Genomic DNA, 24,452 nt, shown 5'->3' on the forward strand with positions numbered 1-24,452 from the left:
GGCCTTTTAACCATATGATTTATCAAGATGGAAAGTTTCCAGTCTAACCTTAAAGAGAGAGTATTTCCCTCCAAATTCCTCCCATAAACTATTGATTAATTTGAGCTGCAGCTCAGCAACGTGTGACAATTTATTGATCTCTCTTAACCCACCAGTTAGCCTGGCCTGGTCAGTACCAATGTAACACTTCGCCGAGGTGTTTTCGTCTTTCGTCGTGCAGGTTCTGCAGTAATCTGTTGATTCTGATCCGCTGGTGTTTTTACCTTCTTTGACAGCTTCCCGAAACAAATCCGAACTTCGCTTTAAGGACGCCATTTTCTTCGCAGTCGTGCCTGTTTTGTTGTTAGGTCAAGTGACACTTTGGTCTGACCCTAAACGTTACTCCCACCGGACCGAAAGTTTTGAAAATAAGATTTACTATTAACCACTTAATGACATCTAAATATTAGAAGAAAATGATATGAACACGAGTAAAAATGTAATAAATTTTTTTTTTTTTTTTCATTTTATTTATGTAGACTTGCAGTTCCTCTACCTCCCACCATGATGTGCTACAGCACCCATCCAGCCTCTACTTCCTGTATGGGCTTCATAAACAGATCATATTAAGGCTGACCCAACATTTTTTTTAATCAAATCTATCTGCAGTTAAGTGTTCACGTAATTGAAGCCTAGCTCGAGTGAAGATACTTTTAAACTTCTTTGATTTTATTTCCGGCTTGCAGCTTTCAAGACACTTATATCCAATTTGTGAATGGGAAATTACTAAAGAGCACTAACAGTAAAAAACTAATGTGTTGGGATGACTACATTTATTTGATAAATATGCTCTCTGCAGACCTCTTCCTCTCTGAGTAGTTCATCCTGTCAGAAGCAGCAGCAATAAACGAGGTTTAAAGACTGTTTTTCTGTCTCACACGAGTCTGACATGTGCAGCCTGTAAACATTTTAACATTCCTCTCGGTTTGCTAGAGACTCTTTCCAAGTCGTCATGTGTTGGATGTCGTGGTGTCTGCATCAGTGTCAAAGAGGATGCACTTTTATGAGATGAAACCACACACACAGAGTACTTTATTATTGTTTACAGAGTGTGTGTAACTGCACAGGCCACCACCAGAGGGCGCATGAGGCAGGTCCTGCTCTGGTCCAACCTGCTGGCAGGTTTCTTATGCAAGGTTTTCCTAAAACTGGTCTTCCTGGCTGCTCAGCCTTCACTTCCACATGCAACTACAAATAAATATCTTTTATTGCAAACTAAGACTTAAATAAATGTCTGAAGTCAAGAAAACTACAACCAGTTTGCAGTTATTTCACAGCCAATGTCTTACACTGTTGAGCTTTCATCTTCCTGCCCCTGAGGAAGTGTTCATGAAGTAAAATAATCCATGCTGATGGACCAGCTGCTTCCTTCCCTCCTACCCACACAAAGCTGCTGACCCATAAGGAATATGCAACTCGAAAGAGGATGTGATTTAATCACATTACTGCCTGATCAGCCCGGCCTGAGTCATGGTCCTTGACTCATGGCCCTCTAAATGAATCACACACCCACTAAGTCAGGGACAATTTGTATGTCACCGTGATTAAATCAGCCGATTAAATCCTCTCCAGTCAAACAACAGGTTATCTGAGAGCCCTTCCCCAGACAGAACGACCACGTTGCCGTAGTGAATGTCAGGATTTTCACGGACTTAATGTGAAATGAAGAAATAGGCTGCAGGGCGAGACCAGAACTGATTTCACTTGTAAAATCGGAGAGATAGGGGCCTCATCTTGTTTTCAGAGCACTTTTTCTGCTATCAAAACAGTCTATAATCACACTAATATACAAATGGTTCTTCTCACCTGAAATAATGTAAATAAATGCTTTTGACAAGAAAGATACCAGTCAAATAGACAATAATAAAACAATAAATTCCTTGTGTACATTACAAATAAAGTATGGCTTAAATTATTGCGTGCTCTATGTTATGATGGATGTGATATCATGGCTGATAATTGTCTGAAAACACAGCTTCTTGCCACACACTTTTCCCTTCAATAGAAGAGTCTGATTGTGCTGCTAATAGAAGTCTTGAGGTTTCTTCGTTTCGAGGTCTCATGGTTTCATGGAAATGCATTAAACTCACAAAACCAGTGACTGAAAGCTCTCCTCTTCCTCTCCTCTCTTATTCACTGAAACATGGGTGTTACATATTTCACAAGACACGGTGTGTTTGACAGCGTGAGAGGTGTGTGTTTGTGTATGAGCTAAATCACCTCAGGCTTATCACATGACTCATGTACAGGCCGTGTACAGGCTTAAGTCAAGGAGATGAGGAGGGAAGGTTCTCCATGAATGAATGTATTATGTCACTTTGAATTATAACGTTAAATAAGTGATAAACTGGGATTACAGCATAATGATTTATATTTTTCCCCCATTGTATAATTTATTGTGTCAGGCTTCTTATCTCATGAAATTAGGGAAACTATTAAACTATATTTTAATTATTCTAAGCACAGTAACTTGATAATGCAGTATTTTTTTAATAATTAAAGTAAATCCACTGATATCTTAAACTCAGACGTGAAATTAAACAAAACAAAATTGTTATTTTTTTTTTTTAAATGCCGGATTTTACTGTTTATATATTTTATGGAATTTGATGGAATCTCATATTTAAAGATTTTATTATTTTTAGTAAAATTTTCTTCCCTTCAGAAAATGACAGACATGCACATGTGGCAGGTAAAAGCTCAGTATTGTAGCTGTAAACGTGTACATCATGGTCATATACTGTATTTTTAAATAAACATTTCACTGCATGGATAATATATCTTTGTGCAACAAATGGCACCCTCTAATACCTCACATGTTTATGTGCACATGTTAAGGCTCCATTGGACAGGCCTTACATACAACATAATAAAGAAGAGGTCATTTAATTTCCCTATCATATACAGTCATTTACTAAAAAATACTTCCTTCAGTGATTTACCAAACTTTTTAGGTGTTAACAGGATCATTTTTCCTGACATTAACACTGATTGTTGCTTATTTATTCATGAAAGTTACATTTTATAGTGTTGTAAATGATAGATTTGAGATTTTAAACCAAAGTTTCAGGGGCTTAAGACTCATTAATTACCACGATGTAAGAAAAAGTGTGCCAGAATTGAATCTAATTTACAAAAAGGAATAAAACAAGGCTGAGATATAAGGAGGAAATGCCCTGACTTCAAACTCAAATGGTATAATTGAGTTGTACTGTATTAATTATTAGTTATTCTTAAATTTATGCCAAAAAACAGGGAGTCTATAAAGTCATGGCAAATATTTTCTTCACAGTTAAATCATCCATGAAACAGAATCTGCTGCATACTGAGCTGAGAATGTTAATGCTTTGATGAGAAAGTTGTTGTAAACATGATCTAATCAAGTGTTTAAACTAAATTATGAAAATAGTTGCATTTAGTTATTTAGAGTAATGCACTTCTGTAATCTACTTTATTGTACTCCTCAGTAAGTCTATTTTCTGGTGGTCTGTTTCCCAGTTCCTGTCCATGAGTTTACTATCTTGTACTCCTCAATGTATTATATTGTATTCCTAAATCTATTATTGCAGCTGTCCTCATTGTATATTCTCGTCCTCTTCACTTTATTTTCTAGTCCTCCTCACTTTATTTTGTGGTACTCCTCTGTATATTCTAGTCCTCTTCACTTTATTTTGTAGTACTCGTCAGTGAATGTTCTAGTCCTCCTCACTTTATTTTGTAGTACTCCTCAGTGTATATTCTAGTGCTCTTCACTTGATTTTATAGTACTCCTCAGTGTATCTTATAGTCCTCTTCACTTTATTTTCTAGTCCTCCTCACTTTATTTTCTAGTACTCAGTGTATATTCTAGTGCTCTTCACTTGATTTTATAGTACTCCTCAGTGTATCTTCTTCTCAGTACTCCTCAAGTCTATTTTCAGTACAGTAAACAGGGGGAGGAGCCTGTTTCCGATCCAGGAATGGATTTGCTGACGTCACACGAGCCAGCGCCCCTGCGCAGCACACAAGTTGGAACACGCGCTCGAGCAGCCTCCGGAGAGGTAGAGGAAGCTCGAGACGTCAGATGAACATGGCGATGAGCCGGAGAGCTGTCACCAGTCCACGGAGCAAAACAAACACCGCCTCGGCCACAGCGTCTCTCTGAAGCCGGCCCCTCTCCCCTGGACGGATTACCTGGGACCGCTGGAGCTGAGCCTGAATACATTTATCGGCATTTCATCCTTTTTTTTCTTTTTTCTTTCCCTCCCCTTCCGCGGCTTCTGGGACTCACCGTACGGAGAATAAAAAGGGGCGGATGAGCGGAGTTGACAGCTAACGTACGGGCTCTCCGCTAACGTTCACCTGGACCGTTTGACCGCTGAATGTGCGGCAGCCTCATCAGCTAACTACTGTTGTCTATATATTGGGAGTCAGCCATCGATCCAGTCAAGCGCTCAGCCATCTGGGTTAACTCCTCTTCCACTCGGAGCTATTACCCCATCGATAACAACAACAACACCATGACTCCGTGAACTGTTGCTCCTTATTGCTTTGTCACTCATGTCCGGGCAGCTCGGATAATACCGTCAGTTTATAAATAATCTGTGTGTCATATATGCCCCGTTGTTTTTTTTTTATCGAGCGATAGACAAATCATTAAAAAAAAAAAAAAAAAAAATGTCAGACAACCAGAGCTGGAACTCCTCCGGGTCTGAGGAGGATCTGGAGCCGAGAGAGGAGCCTGGACATCTCGTTGGTATCGCCGACTTCAGCGGTGTCCTCAGTAAGGTGAGTCACGTTTGATCCAGGTTATCTAGTTTGGTCAGTGTGGCTTGCCAGGGGAGGTGCCTGTCTGTCTTCCATCTAGAAATGAGGTCATTTGTATGACAAATCGTGGCATGTCTGTTTTTTTTTTTTTTTTTGTGGGGAGGGAGGAAGGATTGTCCTAAATCCAGTCCAGCAATAATTTACACGTTGCAGCAATATGAGCGCGGTAATCCCCCTCTCTGAAGCGAGACAGGAGGAAAGCCCCCGTGGAGACACATGAAACGGGATACGTGACGCCACAGCTCGCTACTGGAGCTCTCTGGTCCTTCTGAAGTGTTCAAGATGTTTGATTTAGCTCCCTATAACCAACCACACGCTGTACACAGATTGAATACGGTTCAACGCGAATAACTGGTTGCCGTGGCAACGTGTACACAAGGGCTGCCTGTAACGTTATTCCTTATTATTTCCATTTCTACTGTAACGACACCGCGAACGGAGCAAATGGTGTTCAGACCAGATGTCCAGTCACAGTGTAAATATTGGTTTGGCAGCAGCATTGCGAGGTGCAGGAAAACATTTGCTGGTACATTTGTGAATAACAACCCTGCAAGCTATTGTCGCTGTGCTCTGTTTTTCTTTGGTAAACAGACCGTTAAGTCCCCCGCTAGACTCGCTAACCTATTTTTGCCATATGCCTCTGCTCAATGCTCAGACCGTTGTTTCGGGCAAACGGACGGCAGTTTTAAGTCATTAAGCTGCTGGCAAGCTCATGTGGTATTAATCTCACTGTGCTCTGGGTGTCGGTAAACAGATTGCACGCTGACCTGCTAACCAAGCATATTGTGAGATTAAGCAGATCCACATTCAGGAAAGCTCACCTGTTCAATCATTATGAGGCCGATACACGTCATAAGTCTTGTGAGGATTAATGAGTCTTCACCTTACATAAAAGCCCCACATGTCCTGACTAAGGTTTAAACTGCAAACAACTCAGATTAGCCATATTCTTTGTATGGTTTCATGCTTGAGCTACTAGAGAAATGGAGGCCTGTCTCTTATTTTATCTGTCTAACGTAACAGTCCTTCGATGTTTGATGTCACATTTTGACTGTTAACACTGTCAGAGATGTTCAGATCTTGTATTGTTGCTGCACGTTGAGGTTGCACTGCACAGTATTTGCTATGTAAATAAGGTTAAACATGAGAGGGGCCAACTCTCCGTAGAACACCACAAAGTGCAGCTCCAAACATACTATACTATACCATACCATACCATACCATACTATACCATACCAGAACAGAACAGAACAGAACAGAACAGAACAGAACAGAACAGAACTTCCCATTTAAGTACATGCTCAGTGAACTGAAGCGGTAGTCACAAGAAAATGTAAGTTTTGAAGTAAGGTGCTGATTTTTTTCAGAGATAATATATTCTATTTCATTTTATAGGTGTTGGTTGTGTTCTTGTTTCTCAGCTTATAAAGCGATTGATGATTGATTTTTTTTGGGGGGATTTTTTTATTTTCAGTGGACTAACTACATCCATGGCTGGCAGGACCGTTGGGTCATGCTGAAGAACAACACGCTGAGCTACTACAAGTCTCAGGACGAGACGGAGTACGGCTGCCGGGGTTCCCTCTGCCTCAGCAAAGCTGTTATTACTGTGAGTACTGTCACCGTCCTTTTCTCCACCATTCTGCTACACTTGTGCAACGTCGGCCCCTTTGTAAAACATCTTGCGAGAATGGGCTGTTGTTTGTGAAAGAGGGTTTCGTTTAAGCTCCGGGAGGGTTGTTGACTCGTCATTAAAGATCGGTAAGCTCAAGAATCTGACGATTTAGAAGAATTGTGCAAACAGCTTTGTCTGCTTTTGCCAGAGGGATTGACTCTTGTATTGCAAACGCACCACTACTGTTTAAAATGCACTTCACTCCACACTTTGTCCACACTTTGCACGCTGTTTTAATCTAATAAAATCTATTCAGTCGTCGTAGAAGATGCGATTCGGTTTGGCTCGTTTGTGGACTCTTGTGTGAACTGAGAAGCTTTCGTCAGGATCACAGAAAGGTGTTTCAGTGTTTTGTTACCAATGTGTCTCCTACGTTTACGCCGAGCCGTGTGTAAAGCTCTCCATTTTTCTAAAACTGTAACAGGCCATTAGATTTAGTCTGAGAATCGGAAGAGCAAAGATCATCTCTTGTTCTTCCTCGGGCATTCTTCCCGCCCCCTCTCTTCCTCGCTCAGCTTCTCACATGGTTTTGAGAAGTTTGGCATCTGACGTACAAGATGTGATTCAGATGTCAGGCACCCGTCACATGTTTCTCTTAAGGAGGTCAGAGGACAAGCTTTGGGTCGGAGTTTCTCAAACTGCAGGTGATAACCTATTTTTACAGAGAACTCCTGATTGTGTCCCAAGTTTTGCCGGAGGAGAAGCGGCTCGTCAGGTGACTGTTCTCGTTTAAAAACAGCATGTTATGCGGTCAACTTCACTGGAAACTTCATCATGAGACTGACAGTGCCGTGTCACTGTATAGGACCGACTAGGAAACACGCCTCCTCACTTTTAGAAGAATAATTGACGAAGAGACTCTCATCTGACTTTTCATAAAATCCTGTCACACTGCTAAATGGAGAAAACTGAAGTCCACGTGTTACCAGTGTTTAGGACGGGATGTTCGCACTGTTTGACCTTTCGTCGTGTTTCGTGACCTGACAGAAGCTCCGACTGTCTCTCTCTCCAAACAGTAACAAGGGAAATGAATCAGTTACTGTTCCCAGGCAGCGTAACGCAGCCTTCTCCATGAGCCATATTTGTTCAGCTTTATTCATTCCCAGCACGCATGTAAATATTAACCATCATGTGGTGCTCTGCTGCAGTCACTTCCCCTCTCAGTGCCCTCCAAGTCCCGGGTGTAAATAAGGAACAGGTCCAGCTGGTGTCTGGTGAACATCATCCACGGTTACTGCCTTTCTCACAGAAGTACTTTTAAACTTTATTATGCACGTCTGGTTCCTATGATCTCCACATTCAGCTCACTCGCAGTTTTCTCCTCGATTGTTTGGTTGTTTACATGAAGTTTCTGTCATTTGTCATCAATAAACCTTCTGACTTTTGCGCATTTTGAAGAAGTTGGAAAACTAAAGAATTCCTTTTAGCGGTGTTTTTAGCCTGTTAGCATTCATTAGCTCCAGACTGAGAAGCCTCTCCTGAGGCCCACTGCTGACCACATAACAGCACTTCCTGTTTGTGTTTCACATCTGACTAAAGAGAAATCATGTGAAGTCCTTGTTTGTCGCACACATCAGGAGAACTCGGACTTAAATAATGTGAGTAGATATATTATATAAGTGGTAACAAACAAAGAAAACCATCATGTGGTGACAGTTGACTTTGACACACTGCCGGCTCTCTCATGTTATTCCAAGGTGTTGCTGCATGTGACTGTAACTTCTTCTGTTGCTGCAACTGTGCCTACAAAGGCTGACAAGCAGCACCGCCATATTTAGATTCATGGTCAGTTCATAAAAGCTCACTGGCCTACTTGTAGATCCATCTCTCACTGGAATCAGTACAGACTGGATCCATCGTAGGTTTGGATTATTTTCAGCCAGGATGTGACGCTCACAATAAACCTCTCCAAATGGTTACAGAGACAGAAAAGAGGTCAGATGGGGGTCATTTAGAACGATGCATGTGACATCAAGTTATTGGAAATCTGCAAGGTGTCTTCAGCCAGGAAATGTGACTCTTCGTCAGAGCATGTGGCCTTCCTGCATGTCAATGCGGGTCAAGAGCCACATATATCTTATTTTGCGTGTGTGTTCTTATTTTGACCCTTTCTGTTTCACCTTCCCTTTCCCTATGTTTTACTTTGACCACTCGGTGAGTAAGAGTTTCCTCTGATGACACCGTAATCCCATTTTGGTGTTCATAGAGTCTCCAGAAAGAAGTTCCTGCCAGCAGGTCTGAGTAATACTGTTGAAGGAACAAGATCCTAAGGTCGGAGTATAATTTTACAGTTTATTAGGAGTAAAATACATTCAAATTTTAATGCAGCCTTGCAGGGTTTCTCGGTGTTTGCATTGGTTTCGGTCCCTCCATTTTTCTGCAGTCATTTTTTTTTGTGCTCCCGTTCATTGAGTTGTGGAGATTGTGACTGCAGACACGTACACCGGCTCTGAGGAGGCTGGACTGGAGAGGACAGAAGGGGAGTCTGTTTGAAGCTCAGTAGGAAGTTTATGTTGGAGGAGAATAGAGACAGGGTGAAGCTGTTCAGCCTCATCATTTACATTTGGGCACAAAATGATTGATATTTTCAGCAGTATATTATTTCATAAAATGTTGTTTCCACCCTTTCTGTTCTGTTTTCCTCCCCAACATGTTTCCTCATGAGATAATATAGTTAGAAAACTCTGCAAAACAAACAAAGGAACACAAATATGAGACAGTAGTATTAAAGACGGACTCTGATGATGTGAGCGTGAAATACAAACCAAATGAAAAGGGAGACATGTGACAGACATCAGAAGTTGTCAGAGACTTCTCACCAGCAGGAAAAGATATCGATGACATCACAGTCCACTGAATTACCACAACACAAACCTCTGGTGTGTCAGTGAGACATACTTCCACACTGATTGATTGATGAAGTTCATCTCCTTGTCAAAGTCCACCCCTTAATGATCCCAGTCTACTTTCTGTCCCAGATGTTATTAAACATATACATTATAGGTCACAGCTGTCAGAGCAAGATGAAGAGTTCCTGCCTCTTTAAATGGGTCCTTATTGATTTATTTCTTTTAAACTATGAAAATAATCAAAATATTGATTTTATCACGGGATCCGTAGTGCAGTCTCATGCATTTCCATGGTTTTCAGTGTAATATAGGAGTATTAGTAGCAGTGCCACATATATAGTAGTATGGGAGCTTGTGGAAAAGAATACATTTGTCTCAAATTTCTTTTATTTTCTTTCTGCTTGAATAGATTTTCAAAATGGCTTCTTTGAATTTTAATTCATGTGTTTTTCTCAGATGTTTGCAGGCAGTTGTAGTCCAGTCAGCAGGTTGCCGTAGTTGCATTTATAAACCAGTGAGTTTGAAGCTGTGTTTCAGAGGGAAGGAGGATGTAGACGTTGTCGCCTGATCCTTTGTCCTCCTGATAACTGATACCGGGTTAAAGATGCATCACACATGTTTACTTCCTTGCTTGTGCTTCCTCTTCTCATCTGTCTCTCTGACTGCTGTTGATCTTACACAAGTGCAGACGGGTGTGTTTCTCCTACCATTAATCTAAAAAACCAGAAATAATGTTTCTGTTATTTACATAATTTATAGGCACCCATTTAATGTCAGCTCAGTGGGAGAGTCTCTGCCAATTCTGCTGTCATTAAAGGTCAGACTATTTTCTCTCTTCTCCTCTGTGACGCCTCTTTTCCACCGACTCAGGTCGGGTACCGTGTCTAGAATCGGTTCCTCGCATTTCCTAACTGGTGCCAAAAATCTGCCACCAGAACTTCTCCACAATATTACTGGTCCAAAAGTTGACGCTTTAAAAAATTTGACAAAATACTCCAACATATCCTCACATTTTGCATTATGTCTTGTATCGCTTCAGTTTAAATCACAGAGAAACAGATCATGTTGCAGAAATGTCATCAAAAACCTCAAAAGTTTCAAAATGCAGATTTCGAGCAGATTCACTTGTGTGTTCGAGGAGATTCAGCTGCTGCAACGATCAGACACTTTAGTGATAAATCAAACCTATATAAGTCTATATAAATACTAAATACCAGATCAGTTCCTACGGCTCCTCCCACTTCACTTTCTTTACAGTATTTGTGGTTCACTGGTTCTGACCCAGTGTTCAGGTCCCAACTATTTATTACATAATGTTTGCTTCTCAAACCTGTCGAAATGCTGGCTGGTTTATAAAAGACACCAAACACATCATGGACCCCACACCGGCGCGTTTCACAGAGGGCGGGGCTTGCACATGGAGCGGAGCAGAGGAGGGACAGGCGAAGTGAAGATAACAACCCGCTTTACGTTAATGTGATTTTCTTTCAAACCTGACTCTGGCAGCAGTGGAGAGGATGCTGATGTTAGCGGCAGTGGAGAGGATGCTAATGTTAGCGGCAATGCTGATTCAGGAGGAAAGAGGAAACACTGCTGTGCACGAAGTCTGATTCACCTCCATGCGACCAGTCAAGAGGAAGCACTGAATGAGAAGCTGATGTGGAAGTTTTCAGTTTTCAGTCGAACAGCTGTTGTCGTTCAGACACCAGGCGGCAGAAACCCTCTTAAAGACACTGTAGTTGGCCGTTTATTACTAAAGTATGTTCCGTGTCCGGTGATGTTCGGGCTCAGGCTGCTTCTCTGCTCTGGATTTCAGTGTGTGACAGAAAGATAGACAGACAGACAGACAGACAGACAGACAGACAGCAACATGTACAGGGCAAAAATATTGAATATAATTTTTTTTTTTTTAATGTAGAAATACATATTAGATAGCAATCACTTTTAATGATTATATTTGCCTGTTTGATTTCAGCTCGTCTCACAGAATATGTTTAAACAGTGTTAATCTTGTATGGATTGAATAGAGTTGGTAGACAGAAATAATCAATAAAGTATAATTAGGTTTTCCCTCTGAATGCTGTTATTGATTCAGTCACAGAAGAGTCGATAAATACATTAATTAAACATGCTACAGTAGCTCGTTTCGAACTCTTCTGTTTTCTCTCTGACGCAAAGTGCAGCGTTATCTTTACGTATATTTGATTGATTACAGTATTACAAACATGCTAAAGCAGATGTTCCAGATGTGTTTATTGCGTTGTGGCCAGCAGAGGAACGTAGAGGAGATTATTATCTGAGTCTCACTCATATATCAGCGGGATCTCTCATGATGATCAGACCTTCGGAGAAATTTAGCCTCACATTGGAGATGTTCTCTTCAATGGGTAAATGCTCTATTAATAATAATAATAATAATAATAATAATACAATTTATTTGTATAGCACCTTTCATACAAGAAATGCATTTCAAAGTGCTTTACAGCAGGAGAATTACATGCAGCGTTTGACATAAAAACAGATATAAAGGAACATTTAAAAAATATAGAAAATATATTAAATGCATGAGAACAGATCAAATTAAAACTGCAAGCAGTGATATGCGGTCCCTCGCAGCTTCACGTCGGGGATCCAGCGGGTCGGGGCCGCCGGCTCCCCGACGTGCAGCACGTGAGGGTCGGCATACTCCCGCTTGCAGTTTTATTTTTTTTCTCGATCTTGTTAGGGCCCGAGCGCCGATGGTGCGAAAGCTCTATTGTTTTTCAAGGAATTCTTTTTTTTTTTTCTTTTTCTTGTGCATTATTATTCTTACGAAAAGTGATTTGCCTTTTTGGAGGCTTTATCATATTCAAAAACTCATGAAAGTGGATACACATGTCTTCCGACGAAAATTTTCATATTCTAGTTCCTTATTCTTCTTTAAAAAAAAAAAAAAAGTGTTTTTTTTGGGCGGCTTTAACATCTTCAAAAACTCATGAAAGTGGATACACATGTCTTCCGACGAAAAATTTAATATTCTAGTTCCTTATTCTTCTTTTAAAAAAAAAAGTGGTTTTTTGGGCGGCTTTAACATCTTCAAAAACTCATGAAAGTTGGTGCCTGACGCAAGTTTCATGAGGTTTGGAGCATCGTTTGACCTTAAACATCAATTGTGTCGCGTCACGGCAAAACATCAAACTTAGCCGCCATGCCCTGGCTATATTATATACTCTATACTCTATACAATATACTCTATACTCTATACCATATACAAAAATGAATTTTGGTTGACTTTTTGGACGACATGCTATATAGTATGACTTTTCTTTGAATATTTTGGACAACATACTTTGGATATTTTGGATGACTTTTCATGACTTTTGGATTATGACCTTTTTCTGAACTGACATGCAGGCCTCAAGTTACTTCTCACTGTGAGGCAACTGCTCTAACACCGCTGTGTCATGATATATCATGTCCCAAATATAAAAAAAAAAAAAAAAAAAAAAAAAGAAGAAAAAAAAAGTCACTTTTGCACTTTTTTTGTTTTGTATTGTTGTTGACCTTTGGTTTGGTATTAGTATGTACAAACCCGAACCCGTGTGGCTTACCCTTAGAGGGATTCGCTCTCCGTGAACCGTGTGGCTTATTGAGGGGACTCGCCCTCAGTAAACCATACAGACCTTACAGATCTAGCTAGCTTCCCTGATATCTCCAGGTAGAATAATACACAGGTAAATACCACGGACTCCTCTCCGCTCTCTCCCTCCCTCTCCCCTCCCCCTCACACCTCCGCCCTCTCCCTGCACACACACACACACACACACACACACACACACACACACACACACACACTCCCCACGCCAGTGCAAGCACTTTTCCTCTGCTGCCGGTACCCTGGAGGGCTGTTAGGAAGACGCTGTAAAAGACCTGTTATCTGTCACCGCTCTTCCTCCGGGACCCCGTCTGTGCCTTCGTTCTTCTTTGTCTCTCATCCCTCTGAGATGCATAGATTGTCCTGAATGGAAAACGTTCAGTTCACATGACTGAGTGTGTGGTGTGTGGTGTGTGGTGTGTGGTGTGGTGCGTGTGCGTGTGTGTGTGTGTGTGTGTACGTGTGTATCATCACAGACATAAAACCAGCTTGGTTCTCTAACTGACCTCATTTAACAGAAGCACACGCTGATTAACCTCATTTTGTGTCCCCTGTCTTATTTTTCTGTGTGTGTGTGTGTGTTTTTTTTAGCCTCATGAGTTTGACGAGTGCCGGCTGGACATCAGCGTGAACGACAGCGTGTGGTACTTAAGAGCTCAGGACCCGGAGCACCGACACCAGTGGATCGACTCCATCGAGCTGCACAGAGTGAGTCCTGCACACCGTGACAGCACACACAGTAAACTGCTCCAATCAGAACACATCCTCACATCTTCAATGAACTTCATACAAAGTTGATCTTTGTGTTTACAGTGTGTGTGTGTGTGTGTGTGTGTGTGTGTGTGTGTGTGTGTGTGTGTGTGTGTTTCTATCAGAGCATCAGAGAGGGGAGGAGAGAGAAGGGAGGAGTCCAGGGAACAATCATCATCCCTCCACCACTGGTGCGTTTGTAGGACTGTAGTTCTGGTGCACATGTCTGGATATCAGTGGTCTGTTACCGCAACTGTGTTTGCAGTAGCACGGTTGTTACACAGTGTTAGCCTCATGCACAGCCGTTCTTACAGTATACACGCACACGCGAGCATGTGTTCTGTGTGATATCTGAATCCTGGATGGTTGAGCGCTGCTGCAGGACTCGGGGACGAGTGATCTTAATCTTGGAGTTGGCTCGAGTTACTTTAATCCCTTTTAACACACATTTAACACCCGGCCAACTCCGAAACGGCTACGAGACTTAACCGAGGAATCTGTTCGAAGAAAAGACAACCGTTTAATTATTTTTATGGGAACCTGCTGAGAAACATGGGAGGTGAACCTGCTCCGGACTCCAGCCAGGGTTTTACTGCTGTGGTTTTTTTTTAAATATCAGCACAGTGTGAATTTCTATCGTCGCTGTAAAACCAGTTTTATCGTTTCCAAGCTGTGTTAAGAAATGCTTGCAGTGGAAGGAAAGTAAAAGTAGCAGCTGCGTTTGTTCAGACGGAGGAAGCAGGTTGTAGTTCCTTCTGTACACCTCCGGGATAAAAACAATAGAGGAAGAAATTTCCCCTCGGGGATTAATAAAGTGTATAAAATCAAAATCAAAAAAAATACACAGTTTATGGTCATACATAAACACTGGTTTTCATTGTTGCTGAGGACAATCTAATGTGACACACGTAGTTCAGTGTTTCAAAAGTGACTGCCAACACACATGGTGCTCACTTTTTTAGGGGGAATCCCCCCCCCCCCCCCACCTCCCCAACCCCAGTGACTCATTCTGGAACAGGGGGGGAGGCATTTCTTGTGCACACAAACACATGCACACCCAGCCATCCCAACCACGGTGAGTCACCGCTGAAAGCCGCTCTTCCTCGAAGGACCCGCTTCCCCCCCCCCCCCATCACACACACACACACACACACATACACACACGCACACACCCATGTAGCAGCACATTACTCACAGCACTCAGCAACTGGCGTCTCCCGGGAGACACAACACGGTGTCCACACAACACGCAACACACGGCAGCTAACATCATCGTCCTAAAAAATACGAAGCATCCAAATATGAAGCAACGCTCGTTACCAGGGTTACCGTCAATGTTTATATACGGTGTGACTGCTGTGTATTTTACATGTGACATAAAACATCTTTTATGGAGAGTTAATAAGACAGGGGGTTCTTTATTTTCGTTAGGAAAATAGGGACAAAATGAGCTCAGAGAGGACGGTTTTTTTTTATCTCCACCTCTTATTGTCCAGTCAGTGGTGTGTGCGTGCGTGTGTGTGCGCGTGTGCGTGCGCGCGTGCGCACTGAGGCTTCACAGACCCTGCACACCTGAAGATCTGCACACCTGCAGATTAAGAGTCTGTTCATTGTGTGCAGGTGCTACTGCAGAGTTTAAACTGTTCATAGGAGACGTAACATCTGATAAATGTGACTTTTACGGCTGTGACGTTTCTGTATTTTCACGTTTTCATCGTTTAATCACAGTCCTCCTCTCTTCTGTGATGAATGCGCCCTCCCGTCGGACAGTCAGATCTCTCTGAAAATCAGTGGGGTAGCAGTGATGTTGGCTGAAGGTGGAGCAGCACCACTGACAGCCATGCGAAACAGGCAGAGAGCTACTCCTGGTCATTGACCGACAGTTACCTCGGGCTCCTCTGTGCGTCACGTGCGCTTGCAGCTGCTGCCCCCTGGTGGCTGGCAGCGGAAGCGTCTCTTAAAGGAGACACAGCTCTCCATTTGTCTTCAGGACAGTTGAAACCTTTCCTGTCCGCTGTCGGGAGCGTCTATTTAGAGGGCTGGGGATGTTATGTAAGAGGAAACAGAAACCGCTCAGGTTGACAGGAAGTCAGCTGATGTCACTGTGTCCTGTCAACATAAAGAATATTATTATTATGAAGTCTGTCTGAAAGTGTTGTGTACGTTTTTGAACGTTACACACACACACAAAAAAAATCTTTTTTCATAATTTACTTCATAACATAGTTTTTCAAGGGAAAAATACAGAATTTGTAATCAATCATTGAGAAAACAAAAAAAAACTCAACTGCATGATGTGTTTGTTTGTTGTGTTGCTGAAGCTGAAGAGAGCTCCTCGGATCAGATCAGCTCACACTGAGATTACTTGGATCACTTTAAGTTAGGGATTAGTTGTTTTGTGTCACTGGACTCGTTTAATAGGTCACCGATGAACCGTTTTCTGTCTCTTCTTCTGCATCATCTTTAGTTTATATTGGAATATGTTCTATTGAGTCTTTGCGACGGCATCCCTGACGTCTTTTTTGTTTCCGCTGCGTCCGTCCTCAGGTTGATTCTGGATATGGCTCGGAGTCCAGCCTGCGGAGACACGGCTCCATGCTGTCGCTCACGTCGGCCACCAGCGGCTACTCCGCCACCTCCACCTCCTCCTTCAAGGTGAGTTCTTTCCGCTCCGTGTTTCCCCCTCGCTGGCTTTTTCAGCTGAGAGGGACGGGGGACGGGGGGGGACGGTCGGGAGGGGAAGTTTGTCCAGGGCACAGTGGGACGGTTTCCGTCGTGGTCCGAGGAGACGTGAACACTTTGTGTTTGTCCAGAAGGGTCACAGCCTGAGAGAGAAGCTGGCGGAGATGGAGACGTTCAGGGACATCCTGTGCAGGCAGGTGGACACGCTGCAGAAGTACTTTGACAGCTGCGCTGATGGCGTCTCCAAAGACGAGCTGCAGAGGGACAAAAGTAAGAACCCACTCTCATATCAAACGACTCTTTATGGATCCAGATGAGATCTGATTTCTGTGTTTTTAGGGCGGATTGTGGACATTAAATGAATAAAATACCACTTTAAAGCTCAAACATCAAATATTTAGATTAGATTAGACGTTATTAATCCCACAGTGGGGAAATTTACTCGTCACGGCAGCATAGAGAAGACAAAAAAAAAAGTGCACACAATAGGAACAAATTTACAAATACTTATAAGATAATATGAAATGAGATGTGAGATTTACGACTTCCAGCTTCGCAAACATACAAAGCTTTTCTTTGCCTTAAATTAAAGTAAACTGAACATGTTTCAGCTTTGAGCCATCTGTCAGATAAACATTTTGAATATGGCTCATTTGAGAAAATAAAAAGAGAACTTTTTTTTTTCTACTTTTGGCACTTTATAAAGCAAAATAATAAACAATAATCCAACGAATTTTTTTACCTGAATTATCACTTATTTTGTTAAATAGCTGTTCCATCAGGTGTGTCCGTGTATTGATAGAATATACACTGCAGTGTCAAAAGGTCTATCAAAATGTATTTATCGAGCACTTTTCGTACGTTTTAGTGCAGTTCAAAGGTCTTTACAGATGATTGACAGGCCGATAATAAGACAGACGTTCGTACGCCAGAAAAATAAAATACATTTGAGAACAAATTAAAAGGAAAATAAGAGGATTTGAAAAAAAAAACCAAAAAACCTTCAGACCACATGTAAAGATATCAAATCAATTTATAACAACTCGAAACTTTATCATGAATATTCCCATATTTGGATAATGACAATATTTGGGGAGGAACGTGCTTCTTGTCAGGAATGTTTAATTGTGTTTCTGTGTGCGCTGGGAGTCAAGAGAGCAGTTACCCCCCCCCCCCCCCCCCCCCGCCCCCTTCCCTTTTTTTTCTGCTGGCTGAACATTTGTCGATGGCAGCCCTGGATGAGCAGAGGGAAAGAAGCCCTCCTTTTGTTCCCGTCTCCTGCCCCCCTTCCCTCCCCCCTCTCTCTCCCCCCACCCCCTCTCACACTGAAGATGAAACCGGACCATTGTCATGACGTCCAGCTGAGCGGAGGTCAGTCGGTCTGAGCGGAGGTCGGTCCTGAACGGGCCGGAGGCGCTGCCCGGTCCTGGAACTCTGACTGTCAAGAGGGGCTCTCTCTACCAACTGTACATTTATCCGAGTACAAATTTTTAATTTGTATTATTTGTTATTTTCAGTCGTGGAGGATGACGAAGACGACTTTCCCAACACACGAACGGACGGAGAGTTTCTGCACAACAACAACGGCAGCAAAGAAAAACGTGAGTCATGAAGAATTCTCACCTAAACTCTTGTTTGTTTTTTGTTTTTTTTTTCCAAATTGTGAAGTATTTAACTGCGGAGCACCGAAAAACACGTCGTCACCGTAGGAAGGTGAAGTTTTAGAGCTCGTAAAACCATTTTTGTAAACTTTGTAAGGGGCAATCTCGGACTTTCCCTTGCACTTCGTCCACGCGCGACGTCGGTCGCGGTAACTTCTCCCGCGTCTAATTTCCTGACGTTCCTCTGCTCTTCTTTCCTACAGTGTTTCAGGCTCTGAGTCCCAAAGAAATCAACGGCATAGACTTTAAGGGCGAGGCCATCACGTTCAAGGCTACCACCGCGGGCATCTTGGCCACTCTGTCCCACTGCATCGACCTGATGGTGAAGAGAGAGGACAGCTGGCAGAAGAGGGTGGATAAGGTCCGTTAATGTCTGGATCATTTTCAAAGAAAGCATCTAAACATCTTCTTCTTCCGCGGTTTGAGTCTGAGCTTCTGAATGTTTGTGTAGGAGATGGAGAAGAGGCGAAGAATCGAGGAGGGCTACAAGTCAGCCCTCAACGAGCTGAAGAAAAAGTCTCACTTCGGCGGTCCGGACTATGAGGTGATGCGATGGTGAAATTGACCCGCAGTGCGAGAGGATGTGTGGATTCGATCAGAACTTAATGTTGTCTTTGTTGTGTTTCCCCGGCAGGAAGGTCCGAACAGCCTCATCAACGAGGACGAGTTCTTCGATGCAGTTGAAGCTGCTCTCGACCGTCAGGACAAAATAGAAGAACAGGTGAGAACAAGATGAGATTTCATTACTTACTTATGAGGTGATTTTAATGTCACGCTTATGACATAACTGTATGTCTTTTGGTGTCCAGTCGCAAACAGAGAAGACGAGGGTCCAGCGGTCGAGCCCGGTTCCCCCCGGAGACGTTTATTCCAGCACCGGCACGCACAGATTCTCTGACAAGGTCCTTAAACTCTTTGACCCTCTGAAGCTGCTTCAGTCCTTCCACCTGCTTCACCTCCTCTCCTCCTCTTCATTATTTGAATCCCCACTTCATATTTCTGACATCATTTTGTGTTGCTGCTGCTGTCCTTCATCCCTGTGTCCTCCTCCTCCTCCTCCTCTCTGTAGCCTCCTCCTCTGCTCCCCCCCGCCCCGTCAGTCAGAGTCGCTCCTCATCATGTCCACAGATTCAGCTCAGAGGTAACAACTCGCTGCCGAGGCCTCTGCTGTCTCGCCTCCTCAGCAGTCTCACCTCCTTCTCGCCTCCTCAGCAGTCTCACCTCCTTCTCGCCTCCTCAGCAGTCTCTCCTCTTCCTCCGCAGTCTCTCCTCCTCTTGCTTCACTTGTTTGCATGACTCCCCACTAACTGCATCAGCTTAATTCATCAGGACCCTTTAACACGCTGCGGTAGCAGCAAGCACAAAGTCACATGATATTAGTGTGAAATAAGACAACTCGTGTTCAGAGATAACATGAACATGAAGATTTGACTGTAACATAGACCCACTGAGCACACCACAGCTTTGTGTCCTCCAGTTTTCATTTTTAGTTCCTGGTTTTGAGTAATTCTTGTCACCGTTCAGTCATTTGGTTTTAATTTTTTTTTTAGTTCTTGTCCAGAAAATTATACATTTTGGTGTAGTTTTCTTGTTTTCAGCCACGTTTGAGGTGGACAGTTACCGTGGTTACAAGTGATTTTCATATGTTGTTTACCAGTTTATACCAGACTGTATATATATATACACACAGACGTGTCACTCTACTTCCCAGTAACACTGCAGTGTTTTACTTCGTTATAGAAACATGTTGATTTTCTTTTAAATTAATGAAATTAATTCAGAAAAAAAAAAAAAAAAAAACACCCAAACTGGTGCCCTCCTCCCTCCGCCCTCCTCCATCCTACCAGAGAGTCAAACAACCAGCCTGCTGTGTTTCGAACCCTTTTAAACCCGTCACCTGTTCCCTGTCAGCCAATCAGAGAGGCTCTCTGGGATCAGCGTCACTTTGAGCCAGCTGGAGTCCATCTGTCCTCGTTTAGAGATACCTGGAGTTCAGGGGTCCAGATTTACAGAATCAAAGTTGTCCTACCGAACGCCTGAAGGAGAGAGACGGAACAAAAAAAAAAACCACACTCAAACACTACGAGTTCGATGAGGATCAATGCGCACTTTTCCTCTCAGGATATATTCTGACAGCATCAATTAAAATCCCACATGGGGAACGATGGCAGTCGTCTGCATCAGTTTTTCATTCCCACATTCTGTCTGTTGGAAGATCGACTGAAGTTAAAGTCCGCGTTACGTCCGGTCTCCTTCATAAAGTCACACGACCAACTACTCGCTGCTCTGCATGTTGTGGTTCGTCTCACCGGGCCCACTAACCAATCAGCTGCTGAACAAACATCTGTTTAACCAGTCGGGAACATAACGTCTGATTCAACATCTGAATAACCCCTCCCCCCCCCACCCCCCACCCCTCCGCCCCTCTCTGTGTCCCTGACCTGCTGTCGTAGGTGGAGGAGATGGTGCGCAGTCACATGACCTACTCCCTGCAAGACGTCGGCGGAGATGCCAACTGGCAGCTGGTGGTGGAGGAGGGAGAGATGAAGGTTTGACCGACACTTTGAAGCAAATACGTTTACTTCTTGGATTTTTTTTTTTTTTATTTTTTTAACGCCCAATTAAAATACAAACGGCCTCCTGAGAAAATATGACGCCGAGCTGATTTGAATGCAAACGCGTGTGTTCAGGTGTACAGGAGAGAGGTGGAAGAAAACGGGATCGTGTTGGACCCCCTGAAGGCCACCCACTCAGTGAAGGGGGTGACGGGTCACGAGCTCTGCCACTACTTCTGGGACACGGCCTACCGCAACGACTGGGAGAGTACGTCCGACGATGACATTCCAATCCTCCGAAGGGACCTGAGCGTCGAACTGTTTCCTCGCAACGCAGCGTGAAAATAAACCTCCGTTATTTCTGCTTCCCGCAGCCACCATCGAAAACTTCAACGTGGTGGAGACGCTGTCGGACAACGCGGTGATCGTCTTTCAGACACACAAGGTAGGAGCTGCGCGCGCACGCGCACGCGCACACGCACGCGCGCGCGCACGCACACACTGGAAAGTGCTGGTCTGACCATCTGGAGCAACGTGGGGTTCACGGACACGTAAACAAACCAGCAGCTCCGTGATTGGTGGATGTCCCGAACCTGTCGGGACACTGACCTGCGCGCTTCGATCGCCTTCCGCGCGTCACCGTATGATTCTGTGCTGCAGAGGGTGTGGCCTGCGTCTCAGAGGGACGTCTTGTACCTGTCCGCCATGAGGAAGATCGTGGCCAACAACGAGAACGACCCGGACACCTGGGTGGTGTGCAACTTCTCCGTGGATCACGAGGACGCGCAGGTGAGCTCTCCGGCTGCGTTTTTTTAGACGAAAGGCGCCTGGCTGCCGTTGTCGCACGGTTTACTCACTACGCCGCCGCTGTCTCTAAACTCGGAGCCCTGTCCTCGTCCGCAGCCCACCAACAGGTGTGTCCGAGCCAAGATCAACATCGGCATGATCTGCCAGACGCTGGTCAGCCCACCAGAGGGCGACAAAGAGATCAGCAGAGACAACATCCTGTGTAAAATCACCTACGTTGCCAACGGTGAGTTTACCGTCTGATCTCACGAACGGAAGTCTTCCGTTTGTCTGTTTTACACATTAATGTTGTCAGGAGACATTACACCTACAACATATCTGTGTGTGTGCGTGCGTGTGCGTGTTGTGCGTGTTGTGTGTGTGTGTGTTGTGTGTGTTGTGCGCGCGCGCAGTGAATCCTGGCGGCTGGGCTCCGGCCTCCGTCCTGCGGGCCGTGGCGAAGAGAGAGTACCCAAAGTTCCTGAAGCGCTTCACCTCCTACGTCCAGGAGAAGACCGCGGGGAAGCCCATCTTGTTCTGAGAGCTGCAGGTAAACACGGACCTCCAGAGCCGGCTCCGGTCCACGTCCCCGCATTTACCGAGCGCACGCGGGCCGCCTCCAGAATGTCAACACGATCCTCTCCTCGGTTTCAGTGTCGCCTCACGAGGGCCGACTGCCGCCGCTGCCACGAAGAGAGATGCCCCCCCCCCACCCCCCCACCCCCCCGACGGTCGCCTCAGGTTCGTCCCAGCAGAGGACGAAAGGTCACAAAACACCTCGACCTCGGAGAGACACTCGCGTCCAAAAAATATTCTCCATTTCAATGAAACCCGTCCAGCATTTCACCCCAATCATTTCCCCAGAGATTAGTCCTTTTTTTTTTGTTTGTTTGTTTGTTTTTTTGTTTGTTTTGTCGTCGTTGTTGTTTTTCCTATCTCGAGTGTCAAAGTCCACAACCCGAGGAGTCTTTTCAAACATGTCTCTCGGCGACCCAGCGAGCTGCAGCGGCTCCCGGAGCGCCACGTGAAGCCCCCCCCCCCCCCACCCCACCCCCACCCCGTCTCTCATCCTCGTGTCACGAGACAGATGTGTTAATATATTAAATGTATGTTCTGTAAGAAGTTTGTAAAAAAAATAAATAAATAAACACAGATCCCAGCGGATAGACAGAAATATTTAGCTCCTATTTTGTGTGGAATTTTCACGTCATTCGCGAACAGACGTTTTCGTAGCCCCGACGACGTCGCCGACGTTTTTGCGGGTCGAGTCCAGAGGGCCGTCGCTCAGCCGTGACCCCGATGATGCGAGGCTCGACCCCTTCCGTGACGTTTGTCCCTCTGATGAAAACACCCCCCCCCCCCCCCCCGAGCGGTGCCTGAAGGAGGGACGTCACGTGACGCGTGGCGTCAGCGACGTCGTAGTTTGTCAGCGCGCGTCGAATGTTTGGCGAGTTGTACATAGTGTCGTTGACTGGAGGTCTGCGGAGCATTTCTGCGACGCGAGTGGAGCCCAGATGCCTTAGTGTTCAGAAAACTATAGATTCAGACGGATGCGGGTTGCCGTTGGCGCACCTTTTCAAATCGCTAGAGAAGTGCCTCGTGGCTTCGTTCCTCTTATTCACGTCTTTTTTCCTGTATTTAAACTTTGTCTTTACGGCAGCGGTTCTCAACTGGCTTTCGGCTTCACGAGACAAGACGCTTCGTCCGGTCATCGCGTTTCCGAGCCTTTCGAATCGATGGCGCGGAAAAACGGTGCGGGAATACAAAACGGCTTGATGTCACCGTTTGAAAACACCAAAGAAAATAAGGAAAATGCGTCTGAAGTGTAACGGGAGCTAAAAAAAAAAAAAAAAAAAAAAAAAAAATCCAACGACATAAAAAGTCGAGTTAATTTGGTTGAATTAAGAAGTCGGACTTATCTAAACCTGTCTACCAAGGCTAAGATGAGAGCTGACGTCAGTTTTGGTTTCTATCGTAACAGCGTCGGCCGCAAACGGCCGCTGCGTGTACCGAAAACCCGTTTCTTTCAATGTGAAAGCTCAGCCACAGAAATTCTGTCGACTTCAAAATCAAATTTAGACTTTCTTTCCCCTCGGGGTTTTTTTTTTTGTTGGGTTTTTTTTCATGCAGCCATCTTCAACCCTCTTAAAATGTCTGCGTGACTTTAAGGGGTTGAGAACCGCTGACTCGGTATATTTGCTGAAGGAATGAAGCAGGTGACATGTTAACTTCCTCAAACAGGCTGGCAGGATGTGTATTTTTTTTTTGCAATCCTTGTATTCTAAAGATGTCAAACTCATTTCAGTTTAATTTCAGTATTTGCGGTTCCGTGTCCTTTCAGCCGCAGAACTGAAATCCCCCGTTAATCGCGGCACGTCTCGGGTGTCCCGTATGTCCCCGTCTGAACGCGACGCTCCGTGTGCAGGACCGTTCCAATTTATTTGTAGGAACTGCGTTCTCATATTTCCGCATCGGATCTTTAATTTGAAGTAAATCGAAATCATAATTGTGACTCTGGCAAAAAAAAAAAAAAAAAAAAATTAAACCGTCACCGAACTTTTTTTTTTTTTTTTTTTTTTAAATGAGTTTTTCTAGCGGAGAGAATCTGGTTTAAGTTTCCATCTCCTGAACATCACCGCTGCTACGTTTCTAGTTGTACTTCCGCCTGTTGGCAGCGCCTGTTGACATGTTGTGTGACGATAGATTTCTAGATACGTTCGTCATCGGGCCGAAGCCTTCCGTCTGAGCTGGCGGCGGTCAGACGAGGGTGAGAGACCACTTGAAGCCGCCGGACTCGGTGGAACGACGCCCCGGCTGACGCACTCTCACCTTCCGACTTTCCGACGCACCTTTTAGTTCCCGGCATGTCGCTTAACCTGAATGTGATTAGAAACACGTTTTTGTACTGACGCAGTGGGGTCGACTTATAAAATGTACTGTGACGACGCAGGCGCTTCTTCTGCCGCGTTTTTAAAAGTGAAATAAATAAGTTCATCCTCCGGTTTTGTCTGTGCG

At 44.2% G+C, this 24,452-nt stretch overlaps 1 protein-coding gene across 5 annotated transcripts; it reads left to right on the forward strand.

Annotated features, from left to right (window-relative positions):
* Nucleotides 1-4,056: 4,056 nt before the first annotated feature.
* On the forward strand, nucleotides 4,057-24,436 carry LOC138207698 (ceramide transfer protein-like). Of its 5 annotated transcripts, XM_069165142.1 has the most exons (19): nucleotides 4,057-4,806; nucleotides 6,320-6,454; nucleotides 13,595-13,711; nucleotides 13,879-13,944; nucleotides 16,301-16,408; nucleotides 16,567-16,705; nucleotides 17,953-18,036; nucleotides 18,300-18,457; nucleotides 18,548-18,640; nucleotides 18,731-18,817; nucleotides 18,906-18,998; nucleotides 19,166-19,237; nucleotides 20,550-20,645; nucleotides 20,787-20,919; nucleotides 21,026-21,096; nucleotides 21,312-21,440; nucleotides 21,555-21,684; nucleotides 21,851-21,987; nucleotides 22,092-24,436. In XM_069165142.1, the coding sequence occupies exons 1-18, from the start codon at nucleotides 4,696-4,698 to the stop codon at nucleotides 21,976-21,978; spliced, it is 1,950 nt and encodes a 649-aa protein (XP_069021243.1). In that variant the 5' UTR covers nucleotides 4,057-4,695; the 3' UTR covers nucleotides 21,979-21,987; nucleotides 22,092-24,436. The 5 variants fall into 5 exon arrangements, with proteins under 5 accessions (XP_069021243.1, XP_069021236.1, XP_069021254.1 ...); XM_069165135.1 differs by having other exon boundaries at nucleotides 21,851-24,436; XM_069165153.1 differs by having other exon boundaries at nucleotides 16,570-16,705; nucleotides 21,851-24,436.
* The last annotated feature ends 16 nt before the right edge of the window (nucleotides 24,437-24,452 follow it).

This window comes from Embiotoca jacksoni, unplaced genomic scaffold, assembly GCF_022577435.1.
Source record: "Embiotoca jacksoni isolate LCO1_2020_lvr unplaced genomic scaffold, fEmbJac1.0.p SCAF_10, whole genome shotgun sequence".
Taxonomy (NCBI): Eukaryota; Metazoa; Chordata; class Actinopteri; family Embiotocidae; genus Embiotoca; species Embiotoca jacksoni.

What these genes read in the sequence shown, in the direction of transcription:
- LOC138207698 (XM_069165135.1), top strand. Translation starts at nt 4,696, where the DNA reads ATGTCAGACAACCAGAGCTGGAACTCCTCCGGGTCTGAGGAGGATCTG. An exon ending in TCGGCGGTCCGGACTATGAG is followed by an intron (nt 18,641 to 18,730) that starts GTGATGCGATGG and finishes TTTCCCCGGCAG; the next exon opens with GAAGGTCCGAACAGCCTCAT. An exon ending in TGGAGGAGGGAGAGATGAAG is followed by an intron (nt 20,646 to 20,786) that starts GTTTGACCGACA and finishes GCGTGTGTTCAG; the next exon opens with GTGTACAGGAGAGAGGTGGA.